The 22,820-nt window shown below is 41.9% G+C and overlaps 1 protein-coding gene across 8 annotated transcripts in view; it reads left to right on the top strand.

Moving 5' to 3' along the window:
• LOC147014171 (transcription factor YY2-like) overlaps positions 1–15,789 on the top strand; it is a 70,740-nt gene extending 54,951 nt beyond the window's left edge. For 2 of the 8 annotated variants that reach the window (XM_085851903.1, XM_085851907.1), the window contains 4 exons: positions 4,694–4,765; positions 7,110–7,194; positions 7,282–7,440; positions 14,215–15,789. In XM_085851903.1, the coding sequence (XP_085708029.1) occupies positions 4,694–4,765; positions 7,110–7,194; positions 7,282–7,440; positions 14,215–14,394 (496 nt within the window). In that variant the 3' untranslated portion in view covers positions 14,395–15,789. Of the gene's footprint in view, positions 1–4,693; positions 4,766–7,109; positions 7,195–7,267; positions 7,441–14,214 lie in introns of all 8 variants that reach the window. The other 6 variants (XM_085851905.1, XM_085851908.1, XM_085851906.1 and 3 more) reach the window with 4 other exon arrangements.
• Positions 15,790–22,820: the final 7,031 nt, after the last annotated feature.

Raw genomic sequence — 22,820 nt, 5'->3', positions numbered from 1 at the left:
CCGGGGAAGCCACACCTTCGGCCGACTTTGTCCGAACCGAGTCGCTGTTACCGACTCGGATCCGGCGTAACCGAGCGGGGATTACCAAAGCCTGCCGGACCAAATGAACAATTTATGGCACAAACGGCCTCCCTATTTCTCAAGCCCGCACCGTGCTGGGTCAATGGTAGAAACGACAGGCAACAAGCTGGTACATTTTACTGGTTTATTTACAATAATCGGAAAGGGAGACATAGAGCAGACTTAATAACGAATTTGCAGGAAAATGTACAATGGAATCAGTTAAACAGTTCTACTTACAGACTGGCCACAGACAGACACATACACCCAAAAATAAATGGACCTCGTGGGTCTTTATTCGGCCCTTCAGCCGAGGAGGATAGTTCAGCTGGGGGTCAGAAACTGGCCGGGTACCTGGCCGCCTCGTGTGGTTTCACCGACTCCAACCCACTACTGTGGGACTCGAACCCACGACCCGGAATCCAACGAGCCCACGATCCTGGCTGCCACGAATGACGATACGAGCAGGATACAAGCACCGGAACACCTCCGCCATAACCAGCACCACCACGAGGAACCCGGAAAAGACCGCAGACGAAAGACCAAAGAGCGCAGACAACGACTGCAGACCAAAGAGCCCCGACCCCCGACACGACCACCTTTCAATCCTTCCCCCCCCCAAGGCAGGTGGAGGTATCCGCTCTGAGGTAACTCGCCTCCGGATTGGTCGGGGGCGTCGGGCGATCGGTGTCCTCCCCTCATTGGATGAGGCGAACACCCCATCTGGCTGGGGCAGGGTCGGCCCTGAGGTGATCTCACCCCCGATTGGACGAGGGGAACACCCCATCCGGCTGGGGCGGGGCCAGCCCCGAGGCGAGGGGGCTCCGCCCATGTCCGTAGCCTTGAACACGTGGGTTATGGTGCCGTGGTGTGAAGTGGAAGCTGGGCAGGTGAAGTGCTTGTTCGCCCGCAGAGTGGGAGGAGGAGTGAAGTGAGGGTTTTGTTGTCGAAAACTAACTAGAAAATAACTCGCAGCGCACATACACTTAATCACCCATTAAACATAGGGAAGGGACCCTAACTATAAACATATACTTATCGAAATAACTGAACTGCGGGGACTCTGGCTGTTGTGTGCAAATGGCTGCCAGATTCGTAACAATATGACACATGAAATGTGATGTACAGTACATGAATCACCTGATTGTATGCTTTTGGGGAGTTGATTTTGTGAGACTTGTAATGGTATATATTGTGCAGACACAGTATGCAGTACCTTCACAAAGGATTCACACCCCTCGACTTTTGTCACATTTTGTTGTGTTACAGCCTGAATTTAAAATAAATTAAATTTAAAATATTTTTGTCACTATTCTACACAAAATACCCTGAAAAGATCAAGTGAAACCATGTTTTTAGAAATGTTTACAAATTAATTAAAAATTAAAAGCTGAAATGTCTTGCATCAATAAGTATTCAAACCCCATGACACTCCAAATTGAGCTCAGGTGCATCCAATTTCCTGTGATCATCATTGAGATTTCTTGACAACTTGATTGGACATAATTTAGAAAGAAACATATCTTTCTATAAAAGGTCCAACAGTTGACGGTGCACGTCTGAGCAGAAACTCTACCATGAAGTCCAAGGAACTGTCCGTGGAACTCTGAGATATAATTGTGAGGAGGTATAGATCTAGGGAAGGGTATAAAACAATTTCTCAAGTGTTGAAAGTTCCCAAGAGCACAGTGAGCTCCATCATTAGGAAATGGAAAGAATATGGAACTACCCAAACTCTTAGAGCTGGCCAGCTGACCAAACTGGGAAACCGGGCAACAAGGACCTTGGTCAGGGAGATGACTAAGAACCCAATGACCCCTGACAGAACTGCAGAGTTTCTTAACTAGGATGGGAGAACCTGCTGGAATGACAAGTCTCTGCAGCACTTCACAAATCTCAGCTTTATGGGAGAGTGACCAGACGGAAGCCACTCCTGAGAAAAAGGTACATGACAGCACACCTGGAGTTTGCAAAAAGGCACGTGAAAGACAGAGCACGAGGCAATATATTCTGTGGTCTGATGAGATGAAAATTGAACTCTTCGGTCTGAATACAAAGCTGCATGGTTGTGGCAGCATCATGCTCTGGGGATGCTTTTCAGCGGCAGGGACTAGGAGAAATGTAAGGATAGAGGAAATGATGAATGGAGCCTCTTTATAAATATTGGAGGGAGACACACACACACACCTGGCAGGTCTCTGTTTCACCTCCTGAAACCCACCCACATGTGGAGATCGCAGGCAACAGAAGCAACTTGCACGTACACACACTTCCGTTACGGTAATACAGTTTATGTATGTACACACGCATAAAATACATAAAAACCATAAACACAAAGATTTACATTTAAACAGAGTTCTTTGAAAGAGGAATTAAAGTGGGAAATTAGCAAAATTCAATTGAAAAATATATGAAGGCACAGAACACAAAATGTTGATCTGTGCTCTATGCTTTCACAGCCAGATCATGGGAAACACGTGGTCGGATGGACCTTATTGTTTTTATATGTGTATCGATGTCGAAGTGAGGGGTGGGTGAAATTAGGAGATCGAAATTAGGAGAAAAGGTTAAACAAAGCGATATCCTGTAAAAATTAAGTTGCACATTTTCAGCGGATGAGACACCTCCGGAGGCACCAACCACATGGCACCGCAGGGCCCAACACAGGCGGAAACATAAATCTGTCAAATTGATGTTCCCTTGAGAGCACAGATACCAAAACGAACAACCAAGCAGCTTGGAGAGCTCTCACCAAGTGGCTTAAGCACTCAAACGAAACGGTTGTTAAACGGCTAGTTTAGCACGTGATTAGAAACACATAAAACAAACACCTCCCGGAGATGTCTGAAATGTCAAGCCATGAACACTGAAATCTCCGGGTGTTTATAAGCACTGCAATGTACCCAGCAATTCGTAGCTATGATGAACAGGCATTCAATAATATGAGCAAGGAAAATGAAAACAACAACTTTATGAAGAAATCGCTGCAGCCTGTTCCAAGTCAACACATGGTTGAGCAGGCCAAAAAACATGGCAGCTTCAGACCCCAGTGAGGTTACCTAGGAAACGCCTTAAGTCCCAGAGAGCAAGGTAGCCGAGGATTGCCTGGTGAAGGATATAAATAAGGCTGTTAATTATCTTCAAAAGGGGTGTTTTAATTAACCCAAACACCCAATTTTCACTCTTGCACTTCCTTGGAGTTTTCTTAGTGTACATGCAAAGGTTCAGGCTGTTAGGTTTTATAGTTATGGAGGACACACACACACACACACACACACACACACACACACACACACACACACACACACACACACACACACACTAATATATTTGCATAACAATGAAAAACCATAAAAAAAATTCAGCTTTACACTAGTCTGGGTAAGTCAGTAGGACTTGTGCCACTAGTCATTTATTTTTCAAACCTCACACATGACGAGAAACGAATCTCATTATATATGCGAGACTTCATGTGCATTATTTTTTGTAGAGTTTGTTCTGTTGCAGTTTTTTTGGAGTCTAAAAAAAAAAATTGTGTTCTTAATCGTTATGTTGTAAGAGGTATTCATTTTATGAATTTTATGAGAGTTTTGAGAAAGGAGATGTGGTGGTGCGTTATTTTTAATTTCCAATCATGAGCCACTTTTTAGGAAACTTTATCGAGCCAACTCAATTTCCTGCAACGAGCCGCAAGGCCAAGCTTTTCACTGCAAGGACATTGGAGGCCTCCACTATACTCCTTGTTCTAATGCGTAGAAGGCATAACTCCCAAACTGCATGCTTTTTTATCTCTCCTCTGTTCAGTTGAAACATTATTTTTCTCTGATCCTGCTGATTAAGATGTACTGATCAGATCACTGGTTCATGTTAATACAGTACTTGCAACTGTGCATAATTTATGTTTAAACTGCTTGATTGAGTTTGCCTTTACAGACTGTTTTTGTTACATTCTTTGTGTGCAATTATTGTTTGGCAACTTCTGGTACACTAAATAGACAAGTGTGTAATCTGATGCCGAATTAACACGATTTGTTGAAAATTTGTTTTGATTTGGATCGGATCATGATAGAAACAATTTTCATTTCTCCAACTGTAAATCCTGTACTGTAAGGTATGTAAGGTTGAATGATAATTTCATAGTTTAAAAAAAAATAATAATAATTTAAATTGTTGCTTGAGCAATGTATATGTGGGGAAAAATAATCCTTTTTTTGTTCCTAACTACATTAATGTCAATGGAGTGCTTGTGAGGCGTACATATATTGTGAATTGGTTCTCTGCCAGTGGTTTTAAACATAAATTTGGTCATTAGCTGTGCATTAACAATGGCACCTTCTGCAGTTCACCAAAGATGCTAATCATATCACATGTACCATATGATCACAATAACATGATTTCTCTCCCCCTTCCTCTTCCTCTTTCCCACGCCTCTTTCTCCCCTTCCCATGCCTTCCCACCCTCTTTCACACCCCTATTCCTCCGATCCTCACCCACTGTACTCGCTTCTCAAAAATCTACAATGACTTCAATGTTTTCTCACCATCCTTCCTGTCTTGACCAACCCCTGCTCCAAAAAGTCAAATTTTTAATTGTTCCCACTCCTGCGTTCTCTGTTCAATTGCCATCATTGCAGACTTGGAGTATCACCAATGTCCTGGGAATGGAACCCAATTGGAACCCATTCTACACAGCCTTGGTTAAAGTGGTGCGTTATTTTCTTTTGTATGGCCATTTTTGTGGCTGCTTAAATTCGTGTCATTCAAATACAGCATTTCGAGTGGGGGTTTTCAGTCTTTCCATCTACACTCTATTGTGCACATTAAAAATCCTCTTGCACTATTTTAAAGGAATTTTTTTTTTTGCCTTCCAGTTATACAATATTTTAAAACTACAATGGCACTCCACCATGCTTTACGGTTTACATTTTGTATCCCACTGATAGGCCAGATCGGGATATAATCGGCTTGTTCTAATCACCTACCCACTCCTCCACCAAGATTTGTCATAGCTGTCCACAACTTTTTGAAATATCATGCTCTGTATCGTTTATGGCCCTATCTCTCAATGGTGAAGAATCACTTTTAAAATTTGCGTATCTGGATTTTCACCAAAATTGAATTGATTCATCCTTGTCACACACCCAACCTGTCCACCAAGTTTCATTCAAATCTGCCCAGAACTTTGAGATATCGTACTATATATCGTTTTTGACCTTGTCTCTCAATGGTGAAGAATTACTGTACTTCTTTTCTTTTTTTTATTTGCGAATGCGGACCCGGATCTTTACCAAAATCAAATCAATTCATCCTTGTCACACACCCAAGCTGTCCACCAAGTTTCACCTGATTCCATCCATAACCTTTTGAGATATCCTGCTCACAGGCAGACAGACAGACAAACAGCGACAAATACATAACCTCTATCCACTTTCGATGGCGGAGGTAATGATGGTGGATAGCCAATAGGCTTTGGCATTTCATGGCAAATCGGCATGATAAACTCTCCAACTGGCTTAATGTTTCATGCAATATTTTATTTTACAAATTTGATGCTCTATTTTTGCAAATTTGCAGCATGTAGCCTGAGGGAATGCATTGACACAAAATTGAGCTTTGCGCCCAAGATTATTTTTTGCCCTGCACTGTGCGTATCCAAGATGTCCATTTAATTTCAGAAAGCAAAAAGTGAGCTGGCATTCACAAAAATAATTTCAGATATCTAAATTTCTGATGTTTGCAGAAAAAAGCTTTGATGTTGATAGCATCATGTGTTGGTACTATCAACATATGATAGTAAAAAAAGTTTATGATAGTATCATGTGTTGGTCTGGAGTTGTGAGCAAATATGTTAGGTAATGTCAGAAACATCAAATTGAGAAGTTGTGTTGCACAAGTTACTGCTTTTGTCCAAATTTCTCAGTTGGTTTATTTGCCACTGTCTTTTACTTGCCCAGTTATGAAGGTGTTGGTGGTATCAGAGTTTTCATCATCAATATGAGGGAGATCATACATTTCATCATTGTTACTGTCATCACTGCTACTTTTATTGTCAGATGGCAAGGTGAACTCTCATCATCTGACAATCAAAGTTGCAGAGATAATCGGTGATAAACCGACACCACCCTCCTGATTTCTGCTGATTCCTGATATCAACGAAATGTGATCATTTTCTTGGTCATTTTCGTCATTACTCTGAAATTCTTTTACTTCGTGGCTGCAAGTTTTAATGCTATCTATATATCTTCATTAACATGACAGTCTCCAAACCTAAACACCTAAAAAGTCCATTTTTTGTTTCTCCACTACTCGTATTTATTTGTTTGTCAAATGAAGACACTCCGTGTGCCTCTTTTTATCGTATCTAAGGCTCGTAGTGGAGCTGCGACACACACCTATGACAGACATGGACATAGACGAATACACGAGACACAACACAGGACTATTAGATGAGACTAACACAACCACTGAGTTTGGGGAAGTCCCAACACTTCCTGTGGGACTCTGGGTACCAGCGGCGCCACAACACCTTTCTCACTGCACTCAGCGGGACATTTCCTATGGAGGAAGTTTGGTTCCTCCTTAGGAAATTGACAATGCCCATAGGTTGGCATGGATGCCAACCTATGGGCATTGTCCGTGCTCTTGTCCTTTTTTTAAATGCTGAACTTCGAGCAAAGAAGCACCACATACCATTTTTTTTTCAGTCTTTGGCATGACTACTGGGGTTTGAACCACCGACCTCCCATACTTGAAACAGATGCTCTTACCATTACACCACCAAGTCCTGACTCATTTTGTCAGGGCAAGCTATAAATATGTTCACTTTTAATCTGTATAGGTGAGGTGCTTGTAAGCCTGGACAAATAGTTTTTTTTTTAAATTAAATTTCCATTATGACCACCAAATTAGTTAATTTTGAATGGTTTTTCATGTGCAGTACAGTTAAACTTGTATCCTTGCTTTAAATTATCCATTAAATTGTAACAACGCATTGTAAGTTTTAACAGATTCATTGTTGTTTGTTTATATAGTTGCACATTCTTTTAACAGGTCTCCCTTTTTTCACAGAATGAAACCTCTCAAAGTAATTGAAGTGGATGTCGATTCATTGAAAACCATCGCATGTCCACACAAGGTGTGTTGCACCTTATAATGCTTATTTGATGTTCTTAAAATAAGATGAAGGGGTAATTTGATGTTTCATTCAGACTTTTAATTCCAGGGTTGCACCAAGATGTTCAGGGACAACTCGGCAATGCGTAAGCACCTGCACACCCATGGACCACGTGTGCATGTTTGTGCTGAGTGTGGAAAGGCCTTTGTCGAGAGCTCAAAACTCAAGCGGCATCAATTAGTTCATACTGGTGAAAGACCCTTCCAGGTAATTGAGGTAACAATGATTGATATGATTATTGCATCCAAACTGGTGCTTTTAAAATTTTTCTCAATATGATTAAAAAAAATATATATATATATATATATATATATATATATATATATATATATATATATATACATATATATACATATATACATACATACAGTATATATAGTAGCTTAGGCAAACATTGATATGCCAAGCCAATGTATTTTGCATGAAATGAAATGGGTTGCAGTATTTACTCATTTGAAATCATTTGTGGTGGTTTTTGCATCAGAGAAAACATAATTATTCCTTGATGCTCGAGTTCTATCATCAATTGTTATTTTTCTTGCATGTTGTGGTTATTCATGAATTGTGTTGACATCTTTCCCAAGATGGGCAATACAGCTGTCAGTAAAGTCAATAATTAGGTTGATTCGATAAATAATAATAAGAAAAAAGTTTCCCATTTTCTGAGCAATACATATTTGGGTCGTTTTTGGAAATTGGGGTAGTTCTCAAAATGTTAATTTGATACTTTTAAATTAAAAAAATTTCAATCTTGTCTGCCTCCACAATTATTGACGAAAACACATCGACTATTCACAAGTTGTAAATCTCGCAATTACCATATTCTTCAGCGTACAAGTCTATGTGGAGTCCCAGTCAAAATGGCTAATTTTCCTATTTTTCTTTCCTTCAATCATAGACTTATCTATTTGTGGTATAAGATGAAGCAAAATCAACTTCGGTAGTTTGCAAAACTCAATCAGAACAATGGAGGTATTAACACCTCCCTGATACTCAAAATGCATCGCTGCCTCCAGTACTTCCAGGGTCATGAATCAGTATTGATGAGCTGTTTTGTGCATATTATTTGAATTGCTTTGTGGGCCGATCTTTCAAATAAATTAGAATGTAAATAGTTTTTTAACGTGTATGTTATAATAGAGATACAGTATTTAAAACAATCTACAGAATCATTATCAGCACGTTACAATTTGCCAGGCCCGAACACATTTCTCGCTGACATTGTATTTCCTATGTGCAGCCATATTCCGGTGTGATAATTGCTTTGTCCAAAAAGGGTATAACTGTGAAAAAAAAAATATGAAATGCCCTGAAACTAGAACTTTTGCTGTAAACTTGTCATAATAAAGCAATGTACCAAGTTTCATTTGAGTATGTGAAAGTGTATGGGAAAAGTCTGAAAAACCACAGGTGGGACGGACGGATGGACAGATGGAAAGCAAACCTGTAGTCCCCTCCACTGAAACCAGTATGGGACAAATAAGGAAGATATCCATCAACTCGAACAGCCATTGAGTGGTTTATAAGGAAACTGCAAAGCCAAGAAATAAGGATGAAATCCAGACATATAGCTATTGGGCTGAAAAATACTTATTTGCCAAACACGGACAAAGGCTTTGGATATATCAAGAGCTGTTGCTCAACTCTCACCAATGGCGTCATTAACAAGAGAACCAAGAATCTGTTATGAAGACAAACGAGTAACCTGTTGACCTCGTTTTATGAAAGCCATGCTGATGATCTGAGAGGAGATTATGACTTTCTCACAATGAGTAATTATTTGTATATTTTCGATTCCATCATTTTTGACAATAGGGAAGTTGGAGCAATTGGAGGGATATGAATGATGGCTTTTTTTCGAATTGTAAAAATATGGGCATACTTTCATAAGGACGAGGAATTGCCATATGAATAAGAGCCTGGAAAGATAGCCAAGGGTGAGAGTGAGCTCAGAAGAACATTGATTAATGACAATGGCTAAAATCCCTTGTGGACAGAACCTTTGTTCATTTGCAAACTAAGGAGGGTTTTGCAAACATTTCTGGTGGTAAAGAAAATCAGATGCCTTGGTGATAATTTTAAATTAAAAAGATGTGCCCATCATCAGTTTTGGAAATGAAAAGAGCACAGAAAAACAGTGAGCCTTAGATTTAGGGTCTCAACATGATACTATCCTCATTGACCAATGAAGGAAAGGAGGGTACGTTCCATATTTTTTGGCGTACAAGTCGATACTTTTTCCCCGGAAATCCGGGCCTCGACTTTTGCCATTTTTTTAAGACATTGAATGGCATAAATAAATAAAAATTGCAGAAGTGTTATTTTCTGAAATAAATTGTCTAATTGTTCATTTAAAACACACCACAGCAAGTTTCCACAACAACGTGGATGCATTCCGAGAAAGTGTGACAAAGCAAAACGACATTAAACAGATGAGATATTCCCATAGACGTCGTGTTATAATGGGAGGATGCGTTCTCAGGGCTGGTCACCCAAACATAACTTCAACCTCACTTCACTACATATTAGAGACAAATGTCAAACAAATCAATAAGGAACACAAATTAAATGGACAACGAAAGAAACATTTACTGGGGTACTCACCAATATGCAGAGCCAAGATTGCTCGTCAGGACGGGGTAGGTGTGGGCGCAGTGGTGGGTTTCAGGGAGTGGCGAGGCAGACCTTCGTGTCATGGATGAATTGTTCAAATCACATGTGGTCTGGGAAGGCAAAACAGAGGGGATGTAAGCCCAGAGCAATACTGCCCCGCCCTCTTGCCATGATCGGACTTGTATCGAGTATTCTCGTGGAATCTCCGATCGAGCTATCGGACGGGCTGCGCGGCAAATCCGGATTTGAGAAGTCATCACCAAGGTACCGCGAGATTGTGCAATCGGAGCACCAGGGAAATATGACTACTGTACTATATTTGTACGAACACTAATCTTGTGTTGAGAAAACCATGAAGGCTAATCGTGGCTGCAAAGCTAGATGGTCAAACATCGAGTGCTTCTACTGTATTACAATGTGTCAGGTGTTAAAATTTTTTTTTAATTAAGTTGTGAACTGTGACAAAATGTAATATGCTCTGAGTGTGTGCTGTGGCTTGTTTTAAATACTGTACCTCAATATGATAAATTATCTGAAGTCATCCCACAAAGTAGTTAAAATAATATGTACAAAACTGCTCATTATTATTCATGAACCTCGAAGTACTGCAGGCAGTGATGCATTGAGTGTCAGGGAGGAAGTAACACCTCTATTGTCCTGACAGAAAGTTTTGCTAAATAGACTCCAAATAGACTCATCTATGAATGAAGGAAAGAAAAATGGGGAAATTGGGCAATTTGACTTGGAGGCCAAAAAAAATACGGTGCATTAAAAAAAAAAGTTACGAGTGATGGCCTTTGGCCATGGACAAGAAAGAATAATTTCCAGAAACAGTCGGTCGCTTTGAGAGAAAAAAGTTTGATCTTGGCATAAAGGTATGGAAGACTGAAGTGAGATGCACACTCTCTCCAATACAACATTTTGGCCTTCGGAAGAGTGAGGTCAGAGGGCAAAAAGACTACGGCAGTGTGGATAAGAGAAATGTGGCCACAGGTGGATGCAGCAAGCAAGGGGTTGAACAAACAGAAAAGGATAGGAAACAGAAACCTTACAGTAAGAGCATGTGTTCGGAAGAGTTCATGAGTGAATAAATGATCATGAGTAAGGATGGTGGATAATATGGTGGTGTACTGTCAACTTGAAGTCCAACGAGGGAAAAGTAGGATTGATCCACCTTTGGAAGGCACTTCCACCAAAGGAGGAAAAGTGGAACAAAATAGGGAGGTGGGCAATAAGTGCCTACTATTTGACTTTTAATCAGAAGGGGGTTACTGGAGGAGCTGGTGAGGATTAGAGGGCTGAGAAACCAGAGGGGGTAAGAATAGAGGATTGCTGGTAAAAGAGAGTTGCCACCTAACCAGTTTATCCATGCTCTGTTCTCCATATGCTGGGCCGTGCCATTTTTAACACCTTTGAGGGGTGAGAGAGGTTGCGGTTGGTGGGGGTGTGAGATAGTTGATGAGGGAATGTGAAAGAAACCCATGTCATGGTGGCTGAAAAGACGGTGGGGAGAACGAGGCAGAAAAAAAAAAACCAAGGAAAAGGAGACATGGTGGTGCAATGAGAATGTACAAGGCGTGATGAAAAGAAAGATGACATATATAGAGAATGGAAAAGTACAGGAGAAGACCAAGCAAGAGTGGTGTATGACTGAATTGTGAGGCATAGAAAACATTAGGTAAGGCAACATGGGAAGCAGCACAAGAATGGTATAACTTGGACACACCACAGGGTGAGATTATCTATAGAATATCAAGAATGCAACAGCAGGACTTGGGAAGGGGGTGGGGGAGGAGTGTGCAGTAAAATATGTTGTTGATCAGCTACTACATGGAGAAGAGAAAATTAAGGCAAGGTGGGAAAGAGTACTTTGAAAGATTACTAAATGTGGAAAATGAGAGAGAAGCCCTGATCGAAGCACGGAAGACTGAGGTACCTGTGAAGGAGGTTCAAGAGGAGGATGTTAGAAAAGTGCGACATCATGAAAAAAGGGAAAGCTTGTGGATCATGTGAAGGTGCTAAGAATGGAGGGGGTTAAGTGGACGGCAGAGTTGATGAGGAAAGTGTGGAGTGAAGAAAAGATACCAGATGATTGAAGGAAGAGCGTAATACCAATTTTGAAACAGAAAGGGGACTTCTCGATTGTGGAAATTACAAAGAGGGATCAAATTGATGGAGCACGCTATAAAGATACGAGAGAGGATTGTAGATTTAAAGCTTCGGGAAATGGTGAAGAGAAATGAGATGCAGTATGGATTCATGTAAGGAATGGGAACAGTGGATTCAATTTTCATCATGAGACAGATTCAGGAAAAGATGCTGGATGGAAATAAGAATCTGTACTGAGCATTCATATATCGAGAGAAGGCATATGATAGGATTCCAATAGAAGTGGTATGCTTGAGGAAGAAGGAAGTACCAGAGAAAACTGTTCGGATCATGATGGAAACGTATGCGGGAGCCAGTGCTATGGTCAGGACAATAAATGGAGACTCAATATTTTAGACTGGATGTTGATCCACACCAGGGCTCTGCACCAAGTCCCTTCCTTTTTGTAACAGTGATGGCCGTGCTGAGTGACATCAGAGATGGGGAACTGTGGAAGAGCTCCTGTTTACAGACGACTTAGTCATAACAGAGGCAGGGATTGAAAGTTAATGCAAGAAATAGAGGTTATGAATGTGTGTGCTAAGACTGGTGTAGACCATCCATTGGGACCATACTCTGTACAGAGCATTGGTGCTGCTGAAGCAGTCTCCTGGATGGGTCGCCACTCTGACACAGAATACTCGAATGGCTCAATAATCCCAGCAAGCTGGTACTCACTTTGCCGACTTCAGAAGGATGACAGGCTATCAACCCCACCTGGTATTAATTCAACAGCAAGCAGGATTTTAACTTACGACCCTGGGATCCCAAGCCCACCACCATAATCATTAAGCCAACATCAGGCATCCTGGTTTAGAGAGAGTCAACATTGCAGATTTCAGTGGTGGAGAGCTGGCCCGAGTGGACAAATGAAAATACTTTGGTTCAACACTAAAGGAAGAATGAGGTTGTGAAATAGAAATCCAGAATAGAGTGAAGGCAGTACTGAGAAAATTGAAAGTTAAAATAAACAAGACCTTGATTAGACCAGTTATAATGTATGGTGAAGAAATATTGGCTTTGAGAAAGAGAAGAGTAGTTGCTGGAGAGGACAGAGATGAGAATGCTTTGCTGGATTCTCAGAGTATCAGTAAAAGAGTGATTAAAGAGCTGGAAAGCTCGATATGCAAGAAAGCTGGAGTTGCAATTAACAGAAAGGATTGGAGAGTCTAGGTTCTGGTGGTTTGGACATCTCAAAATAAAAAAAAAGGAAGAACCAATCATGAAAGTGTGGAATGAGCCAATTTGGGGGGAAATATATAGCAGATGACAGAGATTAAGGTGGAAGTAGTGGAAAACGATTTGAAGAGCAGAGGATTGAGAGAGAGGACAGAGGGGAATGAAGAAGGTGGATCCTGGTGGCTGACCCATCACCCTTGGAATTAAGGTAACAGGGAAGAAATAAAGAAAGACTAAGAAGTAGAAGTGTCCCAACCTCATCCTCGCAAGAGGCTGGGGTGGCGGGTAACCCTGGTGCCATCTTAATGTGGAACCGTGGCGAGCCTCGTCTAACTTGACTTTTGAAAATTCTTAGCACATTTAGGAAGGAAATCTAAGCAATACGTTTTCAGAAATAAGCATTTACAAGGGAATTATCTAATTTTTGGATTTATTACCTATTGCATTGTCCACATGTTGCAATGTTGCATGTTTAACGACAACTGCACTCGGTAGAGCACATACCTCCACCAGGCTGAACAGTTTACTTTTGGTATCCCAGTGATGGGCCATATCTGGATCCGGATCTTAACCAAAACCTAATTGGCTTGTTTTTGTCACCTTCCAAACTCATTCACCAAGTTTTGTCATATTGCGTTCACAACTTTTTGAGATATCATGCTATATATCGTTTTTGGCCTCGTCTCCCAACGGTAAAGAATCACTTGAGAAATTTTACAAATTATAGTATCCAGATCTGGATCTTCACCAAAATCTAATCAATTCATCCTTGTCACACACCCAACCTGTCCACCAAATTTCGTCTGAATCTGTCCATAACGTTTTGAGATATTCTGCTCACAGATAGACAAAACATAACTTCCATCCACCTTAGGTTTGGAACCCATTTTCCTCCATAATCTCACAAGAGGCAGTTGTGTGTAGTGATACTGTTGAGTGTTTTTGTTTTTGTTTTATGCAAATGACAGGCGATATTCGCAAAGCTTTAATATTGTTTTCCTTATCCTCCCTTGCTCGTCTCATCCATGTATGACTACGTAGTGTACTTTTGAAGGCTGCGGGAAAAGGTTCTCCTTGGACTTCAATTTGCGGACTCACATCCGCATTCACACTGGTGACAGGCCTTATGTGTGCCCATATGACAGCTGCAACAAGAAGTTCGCACAGTCAACAAACCTCAAATCTCACATTCTTACACATACAAAAGCTCGGAAGAAGTGAAGCCTTTCCGCGTGCCACGTGGCTGTTAGGGCAGCACTTTGCCGTAATTTCTTTTCTTATCCCATGATACTTTGGTGTTTCGGAAGCTTTATGTAAAAATGAAAATAATCCTCCGAAATCCTGTAAAGTGGTAAAATCTTTCCAACTCGTTCTTGCACACTTGACTTATACAATCAATAGTCATTTGATGTAAAGCTGAAGCACCCAAGCATAAAATTTTGGATGAAATATACATAGTTGTTTTATGAATTAAATGAAGTGAATGCTTCTTGTACATATCCTTTAGCTCAATTATGAAATTTTCTTTTTGTGTGACAGAGACAGAACTCTATACCCTTATAGTCGGTGCATATTTTCTTTTGTTTGTTTTTCATAATTTGTTTGGGAATTCGACAAAGGGCATCATGCAGTGTTTTGAAAGTCCATACTGGATTTTAGTTTAATTACTGCTTTTCTCCATAGATTTTAGTCAATACATCATTATTATTTTGTGTGATGAAAAGAGCTCTCTGTACATTTTATTTTTCCTCTCTTCCATTGAAGCATGCATAAACTTTTTACCATCCACAATTCATTCAAGTTTATTGCTAACAAAGGCATGCCTTGTAATGGAAACACAGCTTGTACTATTATTTCCCACTTATAATGTGTTCAATAATCACAAGAGAAACAGGTATTGCAGGCTTTTTTATTTGTTTGTTTTGGGGTTTTTGCCAATTGCGTTTCATTTCCCAACTGTCCGATTGTGTTTAAAACTTTTGCCAATAAATGCTCAGGACAGTTCACAAAATTTCAGCATTCTGCAATCTGCACGTTGCCATCCAGGCCCTCTGTACAACACGACATTAAACTTTTTGCCATGACCACGTTGATTTTGCAATCCTAGTTGTGCATCTGTTTTGTTTTTTTGTTACGTATAGTGAATGTCTAATCCCTGCTTTTTATATTTGGGAGGTCACAACACTGATTTTCTTGTGCTTTCTCACTGTGGTGTGATTGTTACGCACAAAGTAAGTGGTTGCTCTATGGCTGTCGCACAGCGGTGTGCTCTGCAACGTGGCCTCGTTTCCAGAGAATGGCGTCTTAAGATAAGTCATGTTGATTGTGTCAATCCAAATTTGTGTTGTTAATTATTATTTTTATATTCTCAATTGAATACCATTTCATTTCATAGTTGCCTTGTGCCATTTGACAATTGGTTTCTGTTGTTGCCCTTAGGGCCAGTCTTCTAATTTGTTTGTAGGCACTTCTACATTTAACTCATTTCGATAACACTATCCTTGCCAAGGATATAGTTTGTCTTGATCACATTTTTTTATTGCTGTCTGCTGTTCATGTCAATTTGCATTCAATGCTCCATGCTACACATAATGCAATAAATAATAATTATAAAAATTGTCGTCATCTGTTAAAAACAAACTTCTGGTTTTATTAAATTTTAAAAGTGTATTTTTTTTAAGCTAAAGCTAGGATTTGATCCTGCAGCTCAACATGTTTTGATAACATTTGGAAAAGCTGGTGAGTGGTGTTGGATACCTTTTTAAAAAAAAAAAAATGAAGTTTTAGTGAAAAGAATAAAAGATGTTTTATTGTAATTTTCAGTTCTAATTTATCTTGTGGTTTGCATGTCTTGTGAGTTTTTTAAAAAAAAATTTGTGGTCATCATTGATAGAATCACAATCGTATTGTCAGCAAAATTTTGATGTTCAACATGTGTTAAATTACTGCCTTAACTTCATCGATAGGGCACGTTTGAGTTGTGGTTTTGTTTAAAATGTGCAATCCTTTCATGAGGTCTCTGCACAACTGGGTGCCATTAAGCAAATGACATCTAGGAGTAGGTCGTAAATTGCTTCCTTTCTGGTGAGATTATGCAATTTTTGGGGGCATGCATACGTTTCCATTCGGTGTATGCACATCTTCAGTTAAATATTGAATACAATGGCCTCTTTGTTGTTCAAATCTGAGCACAAGATGCTGCCATCTTAATTTAAAATCCCTTCGACTATGTTGGTTTGTCCGTCTTCTAATTTCCTTGCAATTCATTTAAAAGTATGCATCTTGTGTATTTGTTCTCCATGCCATATATTTACAAGCTCTTTGATGAACTTTAGATTGGTGTTTTAAACAAGTCTTTTCACTGCGATCTATTTACAAGGATACTGGGCTAATGCTGTATGTCTGTCTGTCACACCCTGAAACACGGAAACGATCCTCTGACAGAAAAAAATGAAAATGCATAAAAGTTGCTTTAAATTAATCCAACCCGACGGGAATTTCTTTTTTCAATCAGGTAAAGAAAAATATTGGACCCGGGCAGTGTAGAGGCAACAGACTGCTGCTTCCATCACTCCAAAAAATAAAAAAATACATTTGCTGTTAATATATAACCTCCCATTTTTGAGCTCTTTCAAATGGCACAAGAGTAAAAGGCTTCACTTTTTATAGCTTTTTTTTTAAAATCATGAACGTCTGATAGTTAATAAAAGGAGACGTGGATGGGTTGTACAAATGTGGCAAATTAGTGTGGGAAAGGATCTGAAGACCATCTCTGATGACATTGGTTGAGCTACTGTTCGCAGATGATGGTTACAATATGCACAACCAGAGAAGGCATAGACAGAGCAGCTCTGGTTTTTCAAGAAGTTCTGAGTGGGGTCTGAAATTAGGATTACCATAGACTAAACTAATGCCTGTCGGAGCACTCTGCGATTATGAAAATGACTTGTAACCAATCTATATTAAAAGAGAAGCAATTAAGGTAGTTTCATTAAGAGAAGAGAATCGACGTTTTCCATGATCTATGCCTCTGAAGCATTTTAGGAGTTATCAAGACTCAACAATGAGAAGGGCACATTAGCAGTGTACAGATAGCTAAAATATTTGGGGTGGAAAAATCATTAAAAGATTCAATTGCAGCCAGGAGATGACAGTGGCTGTATTATGTAAACCTTGCCTGGATGGATGATGATCGTATTCCAAAGAGACTCTTATTTGTATGGTTGCAAAAATGCCACCCAGCACATGGAATATAAAGCTCAAATGGATGAATAAAGTGAGAAGATATCTGAAAATTTTCAACATCAAAGAGAGTGACTGGTCCCGGGCTGCCCATAATAGAAATCTTTGAAGAAGGACATGTAAGGAGGGATTAGATAGCTGAAGAGATTGATAGAACCAAGTCTGCTGCTGCTTGTCAAGAAAGGTAGGTTAATAGAGACCCATTTGTATGCAACATCTGCCAGAGATCCTTCAGATGATGGCAGGACATTGCCAGATAACTTTGAGACCTGCCAGAATGAGACACTAAAGCCAACGTCGTCGATCTCAGTCTGCTTTATGGCAGAAGGACATCATCTCAGGGATGGCCTTTGAAGGTTTAAGGTGTTTGTGTGCGTCACCCTTCATTCTACAGGGTTCCTGCCATCGGCGAAGAATAAAAATGGTACCATTGGAAAGGTAATAATCGATTTACTGGGAACAAATAATTACCTCTGCCACCAAAGGTGGAAGGAGGTTATGTTTTCACCCGTCTGTCTTTGTTTGTTTGTGTGCAGGTTGTGTGGATTGGTGGGCTCAAAAAGTTGTGGATGGATTCAGACGAAACTTGTTGGGCAAGGTTGGGTGTGTGACAAGGACGAATTGATTAGATTTTGGTGAAGATCTAGATCCGGATACTTGAATTTTTTAAAGCGATTCTTCACCATTGAGAGATGGAGCCAAAAGGATACACTGAATAGCATGATATCTCAAAATGGACAGATTCGGACGAAACTTGGTGGACACGTTGGATATCACACAAGGAATAATCTATTTTAATTTTGGTGAAGATCCGAATCTGGATACGATAGTTTTAAAAGTAATTCTTCACCATGGAGAGATGGGGCTAAACCGATATAGAGCATATTTACCTCCGCCATCGAAGGTGGAAGGAGGTGATGTTTTTACCCCTGTCTGTTAGTTCAAAAATATATTGGGCCCCATATGTTCTACTTGATCAAGTATTGTGTGGTGGAGGTATGCCCTCTACCGCAAGGCCGTTCTAGTTACCTCCGCCACTGAAGGTTAAGGAAGTTATGTTTTTACCCTTTTCTGTCTGTTTGTTTGTGTGCAGGATATCTCAAAGTTGTGGACGGATCTGGATGAAATTTTGGTGAAGATCTGGATCTGCCCACTATAATTTTTTTAAATCATTCTTCACCGTTGAGAGAGAGTGCCAAAAACGAAAGGGTACTGAAAAGCATGATATTTCAAAAATGTATTGGGCCCGATATGTTCTCATAGATCAGGCATTGCATGGTGGAGGTATGCACTCGACTGAGTCAAGTCAGGTCAGGTGTGGGAGCATCGCATCGCTGCGTCCACTTTCCACTGGGACTCCAAGGGCCTCAGTCGAGCCATCGCCCAGGAATATGCCTGGCCCATCTCCATGAAATGCTGATAAACCTGCTGCAACCATGAAACACATGGTCGGCCAAATGGCCTCCTCCACTCACGAGGCTTCCTCGCTGAGAGAATTTGGTGAGCAGGATCAGCTGAAGGAAAATGAGCCATGTCCACGCAGCCAGAGCTGACGCTCACGGACTATGCAGGTAACAAATCTCATTTGAGTCTCTCAGCTACCGCTCGTTGCACACAGAGTCCGACCAGCTATAGCCAAGGAGTCTCCGAAGAGACCTGGTACCAAAGGAATGAAGTCTCTGTCTCAGATCCCTGGTCAGAGTCTAAGTCTCACATCCATAGAGCAAGACTGGAAGATATCCTTGAAGACTCGGACTTTCATCCTCCTGCACAGGAACCGGCAGCGCCATACCCCATGATCCAGTGAATCCATGACTCCCCAGGCCTGACCCAGAAATATGTTGACCTCCAGCTCAGCTAGCAGAGACATGAATATCACTGCCAAGGTAGGTGAATCCCTCCGTGACCTCAACATCCTCACCACAAACCAGGTGCAGACAAGATGGCAGCATCCAAGATGTCATTGAAGGCCTGGATCTTAGTTTTGACCCAGGAAACCCGTAATCCCAGCGGCTCAGACTCCTCATTCAGCACCTCGAGGGCCCCCAAAAGGATATCCAGAGTCTCCGCAAAGATAACTGCATCACCTGCGAAATCAATGTCAGAAATCTTGACATTCCCAAAAGGTGCACCGCAGCTTGATATCTCCGACATCCTCCTGAGAATCCAGTCCATACAAGCGCTGAAAAGTGTGGGGGCCAGTACATACCCTGACGAACTCCAGTAACAACTGGAAATAAGTCAGGGATGGTATCACCACATCTCACAGCACACTCAGTATCCAGAGTATAGTTCAGACATCAGATTGATCAGTTTTGGCGGCACCCCACGAAGACCAAGAATCCTCCAGAGGGCATCCCAATTCACTGACTCAAACACTTTGCAGAGATCAACATAGGCTGCAAGCAGCCTCTGGTGAAACTCTCGCCTGCGTTCGGTGAGGACCCGAAGAGCAAGGATACGGTCAATCGTTGACCTGTGGTGTAAAGCCTGACTGCTCGAAACGCTGTTGCTCAAGCAGATGGTGGCGAACCTTCTCAGGAATTATCCGAGCAAAGACCTTGCCCGGTACTGACAGCAGCGTCACCCCTCGGTAGTTGTTGCAGTCTTGGCGATCACCCTTCCCTTTCCAGAGGGGCAACAAGACCCCTCTTCCAGTCAGTTGGGATGATGCCTGTGTTCCAGGCACAGCACATAACTGTATGCAATGACACAAGAACAGCATTTCCACCAGCCTTGATGCCACAGATCTTTGGAGCGTTTCCCCATTTCAACCAATTCACCACAATCTGTTTCCACAAACGAAGGTGGACCACAGTTGATTGGAGGGTTAGCAAAAGGGATTGAAACACCCCTGACATCCAACTCGACAGCTGATGGATCAGCCTGGTCCAGCCGCTCAAAGTAACCGGCCCAGCGGCCCTTCACTTCGGAATCCTCTGTCAAGAGCCCACTGCAGTATACCGAGGGACTGGCTTGGAGGAATGTAATGCACTACTTCCCCTGCAAGCAGGACAAGAATCACTTGACCACAGGTGATGCTCTACCCCCTCACAGATTCCTCGCATGTAGGCCTCCTTGTCCACCCTTGGCACATGTGCCATTTTACACCTCAGCTCCCTGAACAGCTAAGTTCTGCCATTCAGCCTGGCCCTGCGACTCTGGTTAATGGTATCCAGTGTACCTTGAGACAAAATTCTTCACCCCACAGTGAGTTCCAAGACATCCACTGGCAACATCAAGGATTGTGGACTTGAAGGCACTCCACAAATTTTCAGGATCCCCCAAAGCACCTCGACACCCCAAATCGAGGTGGATGAGTTAGTTGGTAGGTGACAAGATTATATTATAGTTTATTATTCGGTGACATCAAGGATTATATATGGGAGGAACAAGCGGATTATATTTTGGTTCAGATCCAGCCCATCAGTGGGATATAAAACGTAAACTGTTCAGCCTGGCGGCATTATGCGCTCTACTGAGTGCTGTTCTACTTTGTTCTGTTTTGCCAAGTGTCGCTCTGAGTGATTTTTCATTTGTTTGTTTGTTTGTCCGGGCGATATCTTTGAGTTTGAGTTGGGAAACTGAAATTTGGGGACAAAAGTGAAGATGTACTTTTGCAAAAACGTTATTTTTTAATTAATTCCTTATATATTTTCTCTCATGTGGGAAATATCTCAGGCACCTTTTGAGCTCGAAAGCTGATATTTGACACGAAAGTGAACACGCAATTTGGCTACAAAGGGGTATTTTTGATTTATTGATTATTTATTCATTTTTCGATGAATTGCTTAATTCTCACAAAGTTAGATTCAAATGAAATTGTGGGGGTTTAGGTATGCTCAGGGGTGCCGAGAGCCAGAATGGGCCCAGGGGCAATACTTTGTGTTGGGTTCCCTTCACCCGGTTTCAAATGTAATATATTAAGATAAAACCTGACCATGTAATATTGTTGCGGAGCCGGGTATCGGCCGCGAGCACGACCGCGAGGTGGGGCAGTATGGTTGACTCTACCGAACACCCGGAATCTGGATCGTACCTTTCAGAAAACTCTGACAGGTACGGGTCCCTTACCGGACCATGAATCGTCAATAATTCCACCACGTGGTACAGAGTTATTTGCCAATCTTCAAAATACGTAGAGATCCACGTGGCGAGTTACCGAGTATTCACACCCTCGACGGCACTCATACGAGTCGAGCCGTTAGCGTGCCCGACCCGTGCGCAACCCGAGCGGATGGTTGCCAAAGTTCCGTCGGTCCAATCGTACATTTACAGTGGCAACAGCCTTTTTAATTTACCAACACGTGCCATGCTAAGCCAATGAAAGAAACACAGCAACGAACTGATACATTTAACAAATGTATTTATTTATAATGGGGGAAAGAGGGGAGCATGCCAGAAGCAGAGTTATCACGACTAATAGAGAAGCATGTACAGCAAAGAGCACTTAAACGATTCCTACTTACAGACGGGCCCGACAGACACACACACACACACACACACACACACACACACACACACACACACACACACACACACACACACACACACACACACACACACACACACGGACATGGACCTGTCCACCTCGTGTGGTTCGGCTGACACGGGTGAACCAGGCCAGCAGCGAGATGCGATGATAGAATCCAGAACTCCCCTCAGCGCTCGTCCCGGCAACCAAACCTCTCCTCTGCATCCCAAACTGTCCAGAAGGCAGGAGGTTTCTCTGCAACTTCTCGAAGTCTTTGAGTTGAACGTCAAAGTGAGGGCTGATAACTCCACACTCGATCAACCTGCCCATCAGATTGATCACAACCTTGCCTGCTCGATGGTCATCAACTATCTCAAAAGCTCTCTCGTTCACCGACAGAGAGACTGCATGCAACCGACTTGCGGTTCTTGTCGAGGAAGGATCTCTCCTCGTCCGATCGCGCCGCAACCTTATTCACCCTTGTCCGGGGGGGGCGGGGCGCCTCCACCCTCCCCGATCTCCCTCACTGGACCGTCTTGGCTTGTAGAATCGCTCGTCGCCCTGTCATTGGTCAAAACGAGGAGCAAGTCCGTCGATTGGCCCGGGGGCGTGGTGACGTCACGCGGACCGCCTTTCTCAGTCACGGGGTCTGATTGGCAGCCACCTCACTCGTAGCACGCTGATTGGTCGAGGGCCGCCGCGAGGCTCCACCTTGAACTCTGCCCACGATGGCATCGGCCAGAGCGAGGGGAAGGTGAAGGTGATGCTGGCATTGTTGTAGTTGATGGTGGTGTAAAAATAAAATAAAACCCTACCAAAATAATTCCGCAGCGCCTGTACATTTATTCACCCATTAGACACGGGACGGGGACCCTAACTAAAAACACGTACTTACCGATATAACTGTTCTCTAGGACCTGTATGTTGAGTG

This window comes from Eptatretus burgeri, chromosome 13, assembly GCF_056783735.1.
Source record: "Eptatretus burgeri isolate ZD-2024b chromosome 13, Ebu_testis_v1, whole genome shotgun sequence".
NCBI lineage: Eukaryota > Metazoa > Chordata > Myxini > Myxiniformes > Myxinidae > Eptatretus > Eptatretus burgeri.
Note: the sequence above shows the minus strand (reverse complement) of the source record. Positions and strands in the feature narration are given on the sequence as shown.